Here is a 15,851-nt window from a genome sequence, read left to right as displayed (position 1 = left end):
CCCCCCCCCCTTCCCCTCTTCAGCCTCTTTGCTGGCTCAGGGGCTCCAGGAGTGTTACTGTTCCTTTGCAAGGGGAACCTCTTCCAGGGCTCCAAGGCTATTTCCCTGCCTGGGCGAGGCAGAGCCTTTCTGCAGTGTTTTGGGCTGCCTGCAAATGGAGCAAGATGTCAGCGCAGGGCAAAAGAGGAAAAGGTGTGTGTGACTTTCTGTTCCCCCACCCCATTCGCTTTGAGACAAATCCACAGATAAAAAATCCGTGAATAGGCTGCACCTGTATTCCAAAAAAAGTAGGCTATACTTCCTCAGTTTATTTCCAAGAGAATCATAATGGAAGGAGAGACTAACTGGTATTTATACCTTGAAAGTACAATTGCCATCACACAAAAATTGTGAAAGCAAACCTCTCTACAGCCTATAATCCACATTCCAAGTGAGTGTAACTTCACTCCCCCCCCCATCAGAAATGTCTGGGTAGTTCAAATGTTGACCATAAACTACTCTTCAGAGTGTGAGAAATCTAAGATACAAAACACACTTGATCAAAGCTTTAATTAGCTTAATCTTGTAGCACTGTCATAAAGTATGACTTTCTAGAAGTAGTATCAGACACCTGGTAGCCCAGCCTCTGAGGATTAAAATGTCCAGTGTTGCAGAATACCGATTGCTTACTTGCATGATAGACAGCACTGAGAATATCCCATGACTTCATATTCTTCATAGAACCGTAATTGAAGCTAAGAGAATAAAAGGATTTAGGTGTATCATACTATTAGTAAACCACCACTTAAAGATGGCCTTGCAGCAGAATGTTTGTCTTCTTACCTATACAGATAGAAATTAACATATAGACTGCAAGTAGCTCTAGCTATTTTAATTGTACAGAGATAATGTGGCAAAGATTACTGAAAAAGAAACTGTCTAGTAGTAGAGATGAAACATAAAGGCCCTATTCCCACTGCTTAGAAGACACTTAAGTCACATACAAATAGGTTTGATTCAAATGATTTTAAGTTTTTATAAGACAGACCAGTTGTGATTGTTAAGAGTATCATAGTAAACAATATCAGGGCTCATGGATGACTGGTTTAGACATTGACAACATAACCACACAAAAATTTCTTCTAATGTAAAGGCAGGATGATATGTCCAGTAGTTTTTACATCTAAAAATGTTGTGTTCTTGCTCAGCAGAAGCAAATCTGTAGAAAAACCTCTCAGTAGAAACAGGACATGCTATTAAAGTGGTAATCAAACTGGTAGGTCTCAACCCACCAGCCTGTGTAAAGCTTCCCCTGTCCCTTTAAGAGGCAGGGGAAGGGAAGAGGCAGCAACACAATCCCCAGGATTGTGTAGCTAAGGGGGGGGGGTGTTTGTACATAGTGAGGGTTGGCACAAGGAGCACAAGTTTTAGATAGTTGGAAAAAAGCCATCAGAAACCACTTCCTGGGGATCACGTTGCAGCCCACACCCTCCTCTCCCACAAAGACTTACCTCGGGAGCTTTAGTCCCAAGAAGTCTGAGAACCACTGTGCTATTACACATAGGGATAAGAATTCCACTGCAGTCCTACCTTACCTGGGAGACCATAGCCAGAAACCAAACCTAGGATTTCTAGTACTTAAATCCTGAGCTATACACTTAAGATACCTGGATTTATTTTATATTAAAGTGTCCATGTATAGGGCTGAAAGGGAGGAATACAAGAAATCAGGAGTGGGTAAATAGTTGCACCACACACTACGTGTCATGAAGAACACCTATGTAACATAATCAGTTTGCTGCTGTAAGTGTACTGCCAAGGAGTCACCCTATATTGCAAGAGGTCTGATTTTAAGCCCCATCCATTTCTGCCCTCATATTAGAGAGATGAACCATATGGGCAGAGCCCATTCCTTGCTTCCAGAAGGTTCCAGATTCAGTCTATGGCATCTCTAGGAGATATAGAAGAAGCCCTGCCTGAAAACCGAGAGAGCTCCTGCCAGTCAAGTATAGACGATTTGAAGCGAAACAGACCAGCGGTCCAACAGTACAAGACATTACTCTTCTATTATTCTTCAGTGAGGTGGCATCTATAAGTAGCATTGCGAATGGTGGCTAGCTTTAGTGGTTCTGGGGCAGTGGAAGATCCCAAATCATTAAAGCAGCATAAACGCTGTCACAACAGCCACCATTTTAGATGGACTATATGAAGTAAACAGCTCTAATGCCCAGGTAGGAATCCTTACATAGGAGAAAACTGTAAGAGAATGATTAGGCACTGCTTGAGATGATGAACTTTAGAGAGATGACTAAATATTTTGAGCAGTCACAGCATTTATAGAAAATTTTATTCATTGTTTTAAAAAGATGTCAAGTCATCAAGAACAAAGATTCAACAGCAAGTGGGTTATAAATTGCAATTTTTTTTTTTACAGGAAATCCAATTTCATAGCTTAAAACCATTAAGAAAATGTGCTGATTCAATAGACGTTTTGATGTGTAGACTTCTACAACTGCAGACATGAACATCTATGGCCCTGAATAGACTTATTTCCTGATATTTTTCAGCACCCAATTACACCACATTTATACTAACAGTAAACACAGAACAAGTATTATATAATTCAAGCATTTAATGTGCCTTTTCATCAAGGTAGGTAAGAGACTGCATTAAACAAGCATTGTACAAATACCATTCAATATGGTTTACTTGGATCTGCAGGGACACAGGCAAGAAATATGTTCATAAACAGTAAGTACATGTAGGTTATAATAGACCTAGTTTGTGTTCAATCATGAGATGAGGATCTCCCATTACTTCCCTTTGTTCTGGATCTGAAAAAAAGATGTAGTATTTTGCTCATTCACTGTGACTTTGAAGAAACATCATCATAAATAAAAATATCTCTCAGAAGACACAGCTTACGTTGTTGCATTCTACTGATTCAACAAAACATCAGCACAGGTCAAATTACACAAGCCAACACACGTTTTGCTTCCTTAAACGTTACACCAATTCCTGGGTATATTTGGGGTGTTGATTCCAAAAATGGCATCCGTTTTGCCCTATCACGTCTAGTTTTGGAGACACAGCATAGCCTCTTTAGTGAATGGTTCAAGCAGCTTCCTCATGAGGAAGCCATGGTATAGGCTTCCTCATGAGGAAGCTGCTTGAACCATTCACTAATGAGGCTATACTATCTCCAAAACTAGTTGTGATAGAGTAAAACAGATGCCATTTTTTGAATCGGCACCCCAAATTCATATCAAACCACCATAAAGTTTGGATAAAACTTTTCTGACCCTCAATTCTGTGGGCCTGTGTTATCTGTAGGTGTACAAGGGGAGGGGTGGGGTGCCTGGACAAATTCTTTTTTGCTTTTCTTGAAAATGGAATGAGCTCTGCCAATCTAGTTGGCAGTACACATCGCATGTGCACTCCTAGATGCAAGTTCATTCCTTGCTGAAAATTCTGTTTGGGCACCTGATTGAGCCTACCCTCACAACTGCATCATGCCTGTGCAGCCCACAGCCACATGGGATAGCAGGGCAGGGAAGTGGCTTCCATACTCGTACAGTTATGTGTGAATGAAGCCTGATCATTTGGAGAGGAGTGCAATCTTGCACATTCTCTCTTGCACTTCTAACATTTTCCTTTTCCCCAAAATTAGAAAAGATCCTTACCATTTAGAATATCCTCAAAACCAATGCAATCATAGTTGCCTTTCAAGATATCCAGTGACAAGTTAGAGCTATGAAGGAAAGGAAGGCGCTGGACCTACAAAGTACCAAAGGAAATAAAGAAGTCTGTCATTCTACAGGTAAGGCATATATACAACACTCAAAGTTAAAGGGACAAGAAAAAACCATTTTTAATTTGCCTGTACTTGACAGACACACAGATTCTGCAGCCTGTACTTATTTATCACAAAATCTATACAAATGGCTCACTGTATATTCAAAAAAGGCAAAAATGTAGCATGCTCGATGTCAATGCTGCCCTTGGCACATTTATTATGACCACCCTGGAAAACGCCCTCACCTAAATGTGAGCACTGTAAACACTTGCTTCTCTGCCACCTGAGAACGGATGGAGCTAAATGAGATTGAAAATAATTTGGACATTTTGTTGATTTATAATCAGCTTCTGATTACGGTAGCAACATTTAGTCAGTTGATTGACTAGAAACACCATTCTGATCAATTGTGCCATACAGCTTTCTAAAAATGTTATTTGGTAATTATATTTAATATATAACTGAAAATAGCAGGCATCACTGGTATAATTGTATTTGAGAAGCCTGCTAGGACATCCCTGCATCATCTAAAGGTACATGTGTTTTATATGTAGTCTATGTAGACTCATCCATCAAAACTCATATAATCAATTAGGATTCCTTTCACAGAGTGACAGCCCACTACTGGCAAGGACTACAATTCATAAAGTATGCCTCTATGTTTCTATGCACTTGAAACATAGCGCTTATAGCATATATTGAAATGACCTGGAAAGAACTGAATGATTTAAATCCTAAATACTTTGACCTTAAGAATCTGCCCACCCTTGAGGTCATTGAGGGAGGCTCTACTGTAGGTAACATCACCACTGGAGATACAATTGGTGATGACTCCTGAAAGGGCCTTCTTTGTTGTGACAGTAGTTTCCAAACTATTTGGCTATGTGCATCAAGGGTTAAACAAGCTGCGGGGGGGGGGGGGAAGCACTGATACCTAACCACCACTATAGCCATACCCTGGGCATTTATAAATCAAGCAGCGGCCTCTAGGGCCTCTAAAAAGTTTGGGAACCACTGATCTAGAATTTATTCCCTATGTAGATGTCTGTCTTTTATTTACTAGTGTTTCAAAAGGCAGTTAAACATATATGTGTCAAAGGGCCCTTCCTGGATTCCCCCCCCCCCCATCTGAAAGTTTGTTGACAGCTTTCGGATGATTGCTAGCTGCTCTTTCTTTCAACCTGATTTTGTAAGCCTCCTTGGACTTCCTTGTTAGGTTGGAAATGCAGGATACAAGTATTTTAAAATAAAATTAAAAAAGGATGTGTCATTCTCCACCCACCCCCATCTTCATGCTTACCTCCCCTGAGTATAACAGTTCAGCTGAATAGTAATTAAAGTTACAGGAATTTTACATCTAGATCACTTAAAGTTAGCTCTTAATGTTACTCCAGCATACAGTTCCTTAAAAATATTATGGAAGGAAGAGTCTAAGAAAAATTTTGATGCGGACAACTGGAAAAGGCATACCTGTTTCACTGCTCTGAATTCCATTTGCAGCTTCATTGGCGCATGCAGTCCTTGAATATTTCTCAGAGTAGAATAATTCATTTTATCTTGGCTTAATGAAAACTACCAGAAGAAATGTTAAGAACATTATTACATTCAACCACAACTGGCAACATACAATTTCCATTATTAAAATGTTCTATGTTCTATAGAACATTATTAAATGTTCTATATAAACAAAGAGTTTTACTTGCTTATACTAAAAAAATACTAGAATTATTTCTTCCATTTAAGAGAAAAATGAGAACAATGCCTTCTCCCAACAGGAATTTATAAGCACCCATATCAACCCACCATATCATGTGGCTTTGTTGTTTTTGGCAAGCTGAATACACTTGACTCCACCTAGTGGTGAAACTAAAGAACGTCAAGAAAAACAAAATCTTGCTCAACCTAATCAAGAAAATTTTCAGGGACCTTGTGGGTGGGACAATTCCATGATTTCACTTGAGAGAGGATGATAAAGCCTATTCCATCTGGTTGCAATTCACACCAAGTTTCTTCACAGAATCGGTTAGTTGAAAGAAGGTGGCACAGTGTGCTGATTAGCCTCTTTGCCAAGTCTTTGAAATATAAACTGAAAATCTGTACACAGCTTTCACAAGCAATTATGATACAATGATGTTAGACCTCTCCATTTCCACTACCTCCCTTGTGCCATAACTGCATTTGTTTTATACATCACTCATTTTCTCACTGACTACATTTAAGCACAGAAGATATACACAAATAAGTTTCCAGTTCTCAACTAACAAATGTTTTTGTTGAGAAGCAATTCCACTCTCTCCCCCAAAGGAATTGGTCATTACACAATATCCAAGAACAGATGAAACTACAAGTGAAAGTGCACAGACTACTAGCTAAAGCAGATCTAATGGTAAGGCAGCCAATAATTCATTGTTTGAATATAGTTAATTTTATTCACAGCTTTTGTGTGTTTTCAGTTTTTGACCTTAAGCATATTTACGCATAAAGGCATGTCAATTTATATTACACTTTTCTCAAAACTGCACAAAGACTCAAGCTTGCATGACTATCAAGCTTCTAGCACTTGCAAGTGGAGCTTTCCAGAACCTAACCACAATCCCTCTCTACTTCCTGTTCATTCTGCTCTCAGCCCTTTCAGTTATTACTTCTATGTTCCTCATTATGCTTGTTACCATACTCTTACTGGAAATTTTTTTTGGTACCTCCAACTCTCTTCATAATCCTTCAACACAGCCTTTCATTAACTATTTATAGTTGTACCCTTTCGGTGCCTTCCACTTAGCCATCTTCAATGTCACTTTCATGAGCTCCTCATCAAGGCCATACCCTCCCACACCCACTTTGCTCTGTCCTTTCAAGCTAGACTGCAGACCAGGAGTTACCATCTCACAAGTGTCCTTTCACTAGTACTAAATACTGAAGAGTACTCCTTCCACTAGTTGCATTGTCAAGACAAATATAGTGGCACCTGTTACTGCTGTACAATCCCCTCTTCCACCACAGGATCATTTAAAAATCAATGACTCGGTGGGAAAGAATCTAGGAGAGAGAGCCAAGCTGGCAAACAAATACTAGAGCAGTTTGATTTTGTTCTATTTTAAGTGTGTGGCTATTAATGTATCTATTACATGCCATTAATACGATAAGCAACCTTGAGGAGTCTGGGGTACAGATCTACTAAATAAAAATTAGGCCAATCAGGTGTTAAGTCTGTTATATCTCCAGTATTACAGAAAGCTTACACCAAGATTCTATATCAGCTGAAATATTTCTAGTTACGATAGGATAACTGCAGGATAAGCACTGTACTTACGTTCTTCTCGGACAGTTCCAAAGGATGAACAGGAAAAAGTTCACTTTTCACATTAGTAAAACTATAAAGACAAATGAAAGTGATAGAAGTAGTACATGCAAATTTATCTCAAGGGCATAGCACTATTAAAAACTGTTTGATAGTAATTACATAACACTATTATGTAATAGTGTAATAGTAACAGTGTAATAGTAAGGGCATAACACTATTAAAAACTGTTTGATAGTAATTACAAGTCTCTGTTGAAAAATTAACTAGGAGTATTTGCTAAAAACTAATATTTTAATTCAGCAATGCAAAAAACAATGTTATTTAGATAGCAAAGTGTATGCAGGAAAAAATATTTTACAGCCCAATTGTATCCATATTTAATCAAAAGCAGATCATACAAAATTGAATAGGGCTTACTCTAATGGGAGCATATACAGCAGGGGTTCTCAAACTTCTCAGGAATAAAACTCCCAAGGTCTTTGTGGGGAGTGAAGGCAGCAAAGCAACACCCAGGACTGTGTTGCTAACAGGGGTGAAGGGGGGTGTTTTTACTTACTGAGGGCTGGCATAAGGTCCAGGAGTTGTGGGGAGCCCCACACACCACTTTGGTGGGCTCCCCAAGTCTTAGAATACTGAAAAAATCAATTGCAAACCACTTCCAGTTTTGTGATCACAAACTGGAAGTGGTTTGCAATTGCTTTTTCTCAGTGTACTAAGACTTGGTGAGCCCTGGGGAGGGCTGCGTGGGGCTCCCCACAAGTCCTGGACCTTGCGCCAGCACTCAGTAAGTAAAAACACCCCCCCTTTGCCCCCATTAGTGATATGATCCTGGGGATTGCATTGCTGCCTCTCCCCTTCCTCTGCCCCTTAAGGGCCTGGGGCCAAGGCTCTCAGGCCTCAGTGGCTCTGTGTCACGATGCCCCAGTCTGAGAACCTTAGATATACAGAATTCACAGGTTAGTTTAATATATCAAAACATTCGTGTTTGTAAAAGTGAGAAAACATGGAGGTGAATGGCCATTACACATATATGTGGTTCATCTATGTGTGATCTTTATTGGTGGTTTTCAGATTGTATTTTAGGGATCTCTGAAATCCTCAGAAGCATATCAGGTAATATCCCAACATGTATTATTCACAATACACTGCTACGATAATGTTTCAGTGTATCTTCGTCTTTTGGGTGTATGTGTTTGGCTCTTATCTCAGTAGGATCTATTTCTGAGTAGACATTCAGAGGACTATGCTGTTAAAGTCTGAAAAGTCTCTTTTGGGATGCAAAGTCATGGTATAAATATTTTTTATTAAATGAGAAGATCAGTCATTCCCTGAAAGACAGTTTGCCCAGACTATAGACCTCTCTCTGCAATGTACAACTACAGGGGCACAATAAATCTGAAGCCAGTGCCCAGCTTGACCCATTTCGTTCCTAGAATGTTCTTCCATATTCTCTACAATGTGATGGGGTTTGTTGTAGTAGCAGCTCAGAAATTTCACAGCCAATATTATAGAAAAGGGTCCCTGAAGCTATATATTCAACACACACTGATTAATACTTATACTTTCTTTCTACTGCACTACAGGCATGCCCCAATCCTCCTAATCCCTTTAAATGGCATAAAAACAGCACTTTCAGTTTTACAAAAAAACTGGAAGTGGCTTTTTTGGCCTAAACGGCCATTATGAGTCCCATAGAGGCCACAGACTTATGTACGCAGCTTCTGCGGGACTCAGAAGAGCCTCCTACATCCACAATTAAGTGACACCGCAGAAAAGGATCTGCAGATATGTTCCCCCTGCATAATCTATTACAATCATTTTTTGATTAAATTGTTTCCCTCCCACTCTCTGTGCAGAATACTTTAGCATTTTAAACCGCCAAAGTATTGCAGAGTATATAGCTGAAAGCCACATGTGAAGAACTAATGAGAATTATGGAAATGGAATGTCGATGGTCATGTTATTAGTTCAATTTTATATCAAATGTGTAGTTTTAACATGCTGGTTGTCCCCTAAAGAGGAAGCCCAAATAAGGAAAGTTATAATTTAGCTATCTAGTCCCAAATTTCTCTTATGACTAGCATCTCTTGATCTAGAGATCGACATCACCAGGTGGGGTGTGTAAAGAGAAAGAACACTTCTTTAGAGGATTGTTTTTGCCTACTGCTGAGGCCCACACAGCCATAATTTTATTCTAACATGTGTGTAATATTTAAACTTTTTTCTATTTAAACTGCCTTTTTTCTTATACAATAAAAAGCAGTATATAAATATTCTAGACACACACCCCACCCACACATTCAACAGCATAATCATCTACAGGTACACAGGGTAACTGCATGCACTCAGTGCTTCTGCCACATCAGTTAGGCAAAATGGCTCTATTTTTACTTGTGGAGTTCCACCTTTCAAAATTATTCTGTTGGGAATTGGAACAGATGGAGAAAAATTAGTTTCTAAACCTTATCTCAAATATAGGCAAAATCCAGTTCAGCTGGTTCTCACCACATGGAAGTTTTGACCTCTGTCTAGCTCCCTACGTCTCATGAGTTCTAAAAGGCAGGCTGCTGGGAAATTGCAGCTCTGTCAGCAGCTGGAGGAAGGAAGGCAAAGAGCTTTCCACCCAGTTCAAGAAGCTGAACTGGCTCCCATGCATCAAGAAAACAGGAAACCTTCTAAAGGAGGATATGGAACTTTGGATGAATCCAGTTTGATATCATGATTCTGTGGAAAAAAAACTATATTTAAGGTTCCGACCAACAGCTTATGTGATGAGACAAAATAAAGTAACTAGGTGTAACTTCATTTTCTCCACCTTAGAAGCTGATCCCTCCACACCAATATTTAGTAAAGTAACTTTTGTCCTGTTAGGACACTAACAGGGAAGTGTCCAGTGGATTCTCTTCCCCTTTGAAGTTGTAGGTGTAGATATGCTGGGCAGAGAGAGACTCCTCCAACATCCGACAGTCCATCAAAGCCATCACAATGGAAGGAAGAAATACTCAGTACATGGTGATGCAGGGCAGCTTGGTTGAAGCCAGACTTGTGGGTGAAATGAGAGCTTCTCTCTCATTCCTTCTTTCAAAGTAAGCCTTGACCAAGCTGCCTCCATGATGCCTGTTAAGTCAAGCACACAATATACTGGAGACAGATAGCAATGAAACAGAGACCTAAAGTTCAGTTTGGTCAGATGAAATAAGTGCCAAATTGCCCTTTATTACAATTATAAAGATGATTAGTGCTTACCCTTTACGTAACAAATCATAGTTTTCAAATGATCCACCTGCTGAAAAATCAGAAACTGGAATACTATCTTTCAGCTGAGATCCAAATCCTCTGGTATTCTGAAACAGAAAATGTTACTATCAGGCCTACATAACTCAAAGTGTTTTCCAAATCGTTGATTGGTAGTTACAACAAACACTAATTGCTTACTAAAGCCCCTTACAAAATAAATCTGCATACTGCAAAGTCTAAAGTCTGTAACTGTTTCTTAGAAAAAAATGCTTCTCAAAACTGTAGCTTACCCTAAAGAGGTGAGATTTTCTGAAATAATGTACTGTATTGTACTGATAATGTACCCCAACAGTTTATCTCATCTATAGATCTTGCACATCTGTGTAATAATGGCACAATCACATCAGCTTGTGAGAAAGGGTAAATCATCATCAATCAACATCAAGAGCTACAACATCAAAGTTGCAACTGTGCTATTTTGTTCTGCTTTCCATGACAGCCAATAGGTTTACATCCAAAACATGATTACCAAGTCGCCCTAAGAGCTTTCTAGCAGGCTAAATCAATTGCTGTTTTTTGTGCTATAAAACTTGCTTTGCAGCTCTTGTGACCAAAACATCTACAGCAATTTTGAAACAGAATCTTATCTATCTAAGTAGTACCTTCTCAATGAACTTATCCATCTCACAGCACTTAGATGTGCTTTTTTCCCCACTTAGGGAAAATGCAAGTATCTCCCTGACCCATTAGGTATGCCTTTCTGCCCATTAGGTAGGCCTTTCTGCCTTTTAGGCTTCTTTCAGACCAGGAGGAATAAACCATGTTCCACCACTCCTGCAAATCAGGTAGTAGGGTCCACAAATGCTCAGGGAGCACAATTTCAAATCTGGGAAAGAGTCCCCATGATTGAGCTGAGGCTTGAAAAGGAACAAAAGGAGAAACCAGGTCACTGATGAGACAAAATTTGTATTTGGCTACCAAGCCAAACATTAGTGAACTGCCTGGCACGTGGTCTTGAGAAAAGTGAGCACTACCAGCTGTGTCTTAAGCGCTCCAACAGTCTTTTTCCCCTGAAATTAAGATGCTGTTTAAGCTCAAAACACATTTTAATACTATTCTACAAAGAGGTATGATAGATATTAGAAACTTTGGTCCTAAAACTAGCAGGATGCTTGTAACTGGTAACTGAACAGGGGCACCTTTTAAAGCGGTGTACTCTTATATTTGCAGACGGGAGACTGCCCTGCTTCACCCCAGCATGACATCTTTTCCAGAGGCTGCTGTTGGTGTCTCTGCTGCACTTCCTTCTAGATTATGAGGCCTTTGGGGACAGCAAACCATTTATTTTGCTATGTAGACTGCCTTGTGGACTACTTTTTGTTGAAAAATATACTTTTGTTGTATAAATATTCTTATTAACTGAGACAAACAGAAGGTCATTTTCCAGTGTCCTATCTAATCCCCTTCATTTTTCTCCCCATGAAAAGCACCATATTCACAGTCATAAAGTTGGACTTTTGCATGCAGCTCTGAGCCTCTGAGATATAAATACACCACTACAAGAAAAATGGAGGAAAGTTAGCTAAAAATGTCCAGGGGATACAGAATAGACTAATTTATGAGCAGACACACAAAGTGACGTAGCACAGGACGAGTGGACAGGAGACTGGACTAGATGTCAGGATTCCAACAAATATAAGCATTTCTGTTTCCTTTCCCACCATCAGCCTCTCTTGTTTATTTAAGTTGCACATTGTTTGTGTAGAACTGCATCCAGGCTGTATAGCCTTTTGCACTATACACAATCCTGGCTGGAACTTCCTTTACACAAACACATACCTTCATTTCACAAATATTTGGAATGCATAAATTTAAAGCAAGCTGAATTATTACAACGTCAGGTCCGAAATTGGACAGATTAAGTAAATAAGGTTGAACGGCAGGAAATCCCTCCGACAGCGACACTGACATGACAGCACTATTGCTTCCCCGTGGAAGTGAAATGTTTGCAAAGTAAACCCCACAAAATCCTTGGGAATAGTCAGCAGACAGAAATGGTGGCAAATGAAGGGTCAGGCCTAAAAGCAAAGGAAATAGGTTTTGTTGCTCAAAGCTGTTTTTCCTCACATGCCACCAATGAAGCTATGCTGCTGTTGCATGCAGACAGCCAGGAAGACAGCCATTCCTACTTTTAGATCCATGACTTTCTATATAAATCTTGCCACTTCTCTCTAGATACTACATATCTAGCATTTGAACCAAATGCAGTAGCAGTTGTGTATGAGATTGCCAATGTTCTATTAGCTATAACATTTTTGGAGGTTTTGTAATGACTATAGCCAAAAAAATTGATGTGAAATTTTTATATCTCAATCTCCGTCATACTTTGTATGTCTTATTCTCAAGTCAACTACTGTTTCCTGCTACCAGGTTACACTTTATTATTCCCTTTGTATTCTGCCAGCAACCTAGTGCTAGAAGCACCAGTGTGTGTAAAGGTCATGACAGGAAGGCGAATGGTAGAAGATGGGCCTGTGGTTAGGTTTGTCACTGTAAAAAAACAATAAATGCTATTTTTACTTGTATGCCTTTAACAGACATCTTTAACGCAGAAACATAGTTGGTGGAACTCTTCCCACAGCTTACCTCTACGTTACAAAAAGTTATTCCAAACTTTAGTTTGCAAGGTTTTTCCTAGCATGAAGCTAAGTGGTAGGATGTTTTTCCACTAGTTAAATTTCTACAGGACAGGCAGAAGCAGGGCTGTAAAAGACCACACCCTCGACCAGGACATGGGTCTAATAAATACAATAAAGTGCATGCATGTGCGTGTGAGAGAGACTCTCTTTACACAATTACATTAAACATGCAAATTAATCTCAAAGTGACCTAACACCAAGCTCACAGAAACAATACAAAATAGAAAATGAATTCAGGCTGCTCTGGATTTGTTCTATGATTATGTACTAACCACAGTTAGTTATTTTTATTGGTTATATCTACACTCTGCTTTTCAGCCTAGAACGGTTCCCAAAGCAGCTTACAACTAAAATGCACACACAAGGGATTATAATTGTGACAGGGATATTCGGTGCTATATACGGCAGTCTCCTAGTCCCTGATCCTTAATAAGACAGGCTGCAATTCTAATCATGTTCACTAAGGAATAAGCCCCATTTGGTTGAATGGATCTTATTTCAGAGTAAACATGCATTATAAGAACATAAGAAGAGCCCCACTAGGTCATACCAAAGGCCCATCTAGTCCAACTTCCTGTTTCTCACAGCAGCCCACCAGATGCCTCAAGGAGAACACAAGACAACAAAAAGACCTGCATCCTGGTGCCCTCACTTGCATCTGGCATTCTGAGGTAGCCTACTTCCAAAACCAGGAGGTTGCATATGTCCATCATGGCTTGTAATCTGTCTGCCACATTTCTGTCAAATTTCCTTCAGAAATTTGTCAAGTACCCTTTAAAAGGCATCCAGGCCAAATGCCATCACCACATCAAGTGGCAAGGAGTTCCACAGACTAATGGCACGTTGGGTAAAGAAATATTTTCTTTTGTCTGTCCTAACTCTCCCAACACTCAATTAGTGGATGTCCCAAGGTTTTGGTGTTGTGAGAGAGGAAAAAGAGCATTTCTCTATCCACTCTATCACTCCCCTACATATATATGTATGTCTCATACATATCTCATATACATATGTCTGCGTATGTATGTCTCAATCATGCCCCTCATCAGACACCATTTTTCTAGACTAGGGGTGCCCAACTTGCAGCCTCTCAATGCCGCCTCTCAATGCCGCCCTCAGGGAGCCCCCAGTCTCCAATGAACCTCTGGCCCTCTGGAGATTTGCTGGAGCCCACACTGGCCCAACGCAACCGCTCTCAGTGTGAGAGTGACTGTTTGACCTCTCACATGAGCTGTGGGATGAGGGCTCCCTCCACTGCTTGTTGTTTCACATCTGTGATGCAGTAGCAGCAGCAAAGGAAAGGCCAGCCTTGCTCTGTGCAAGGCCTTTTATAGGCCTTGAGCTATTGCAAGACCTTCATTCATTCATAGAAGTTCATCTTTAATATATTCATTTATGTAAACTTATGCAAATTTACTCAAATTTTAAATGTAAATTAATTATTTTCTTCCCCGGCCCCTGACACAGTGTCAGAGAGACGATGGGGCCCTCCTGCCAAAAACTTTGGACACCCCTGTTCTAGACTGAAGAGCCCCAAATGCTTTGCCCTTTTCTCATAAGGGAGGTGCCCCAGCCCAGATGTTCTGTTACAGAACATCTAGAATGACAGAATGCTATTACTTCCAGAGAATGTTCCGAGGACCAGTAGTGAGGGCTGTGCCCCAACTAGCATGCAAGCATGAACATGATTCCTTTTTGGGGCCAGCTAGTGGCAGGAATGGAGAATGTCTGTTCTAACTCTCCTAAGATTCAATTTCAGTGTATGTCCCCTGGTTCTGGTGTTGTGCGGGAGGGAAAAGAACACTCCTCCATCCACTTGCTCCATCCCAAGGCATGTAGGCCAGATCCCCACATTCTGTGGCAAGGAGTTCCACCAACTAATTACATGTTGCACAAAGCATTTTCTTTTGTCTGTTCTAACTCTCCCGACACTCAGTTTCAGTGGCTGTCCCCTGGCTCTGGGGTTGTGTGAGGGGGAAAGGACACCCCTCCATCCACTCTCTCCAGTCCAAGACTTATAGGCCAGACGCCATTCCCACCTCCTGTGGCAAGGGGTTCCACAGACTACACACTGGACAAAGTAGTGTTTTCTTTTGCCTGCTCCACTCCCCTGACACTCAGTCTGAGCGGCTGCTTCCTGGTCCTGGGGTTGTGTGAGGGGCAAAGGAACACCCCCTTCGCCACTATCCGCCCCGGTCCCAGGCTCTTTCCGCAGAAGAGAAAGGCCAGAAGGAGCCCGTGGACGGCCTCAAGGGCGGTCAGGAGCGCAGCCAAGGGAGGCGCTCCGGGAGCTTCTCCACAGCCGGGGAGGAGAAGCACAGGAGCTCCTCAGAGCACAACGACTGCGTCGCGGCGGAGGCAGCCAGGAGGGCTCGGCTCGGCTCTGCTCTGCCGGCGCCCGCTGATTTCCCTCCCCCCTTCCACGGACGGACTTCAGGGCCGACCCAGCCCCTCTCACGACTCAGACCGGTGCGCTCTCCACACTCCAGACTCACCATCTTTGCACAGTCACCCGACGCCACTTCCTTCCGCCAGCGCACAGTGACGCGACCGGATCCTCGCCGTTGACGTCACGCGCGCATCTCGCGAGAGCAGTCGGCTGGCGATGGGGGACAGGACGAGCGGGCGCCTCATAGAGTGGGCGGGGCTCTGAGCTCCACCCCCTCGGGGAGGTCCAACGCTTGCACTTGATGCTATACCAGAGCCGGCGGAGAGGGGGCGGAGCGTGCCCGCTGACGGTTGAGGCGCGAGCGGCCGCCTCAGGGAGTGGGCGGGGCTCTGAGCTCCACCCCCTCAGGGGGGGTCCAACGGTTACACTCGATGCTAGAGAACTGGGTGGTGG

General features: G+C 41.5%; 1 protein-coding gene across 1 annotated transcript; it reads right to left on the bottom strand.

Moving 5' to 3' along the window:
- Positions 1-2,294: 2,294 nt before the first annotated feature.
- On the bottom strand, positions 2,295-15,612 carry POMP (proteasome maturation protein). Its single transcript, XM_066621641.1, has 6 exons — positions 15,505-15,612; positions 10,323-10,420; positions 7,086-7,146; positions 5,246-5,347; positions 3,663-3,756; positions 2,295-2,813 (listed from the first exon to the last, which is right to left on the bottom strand). The coding sequence occupies exons 1-6, from the start codon at positions 15,505-15,507 to the stop codon at positions 2,746-2,748; spliced, it is 426 nt and encodes a 141-aa protein (XP_066477738.1). The 5' UTR covers positions 15,508-15,612; the 3' UTR covers positions 2,295-2,745.
- Between the last annotated feature and the right edge of the window lie 239 nt (positions 15,613-15,851).

This window comes from Tiliqua scincoides, chromosome 3 (genome assembly GCF_035046505.1).
Source record: "Tiliqua scincoides isolate rTilSci1 chromosome 3, rTilSci1.hap2, whole genome shotgun sequence".
Taxonomy (NCBI): Eukaryota; Metazoa; Chordata; class Lepidosauria; order Squamata; family Scincidae; genus Tiliqua; species Tiliqua scincoides.
Note: the sequence above shows the minus strand (reverse complement) of the source record. Positions and strands in the feature narration are given on the sequence as shown.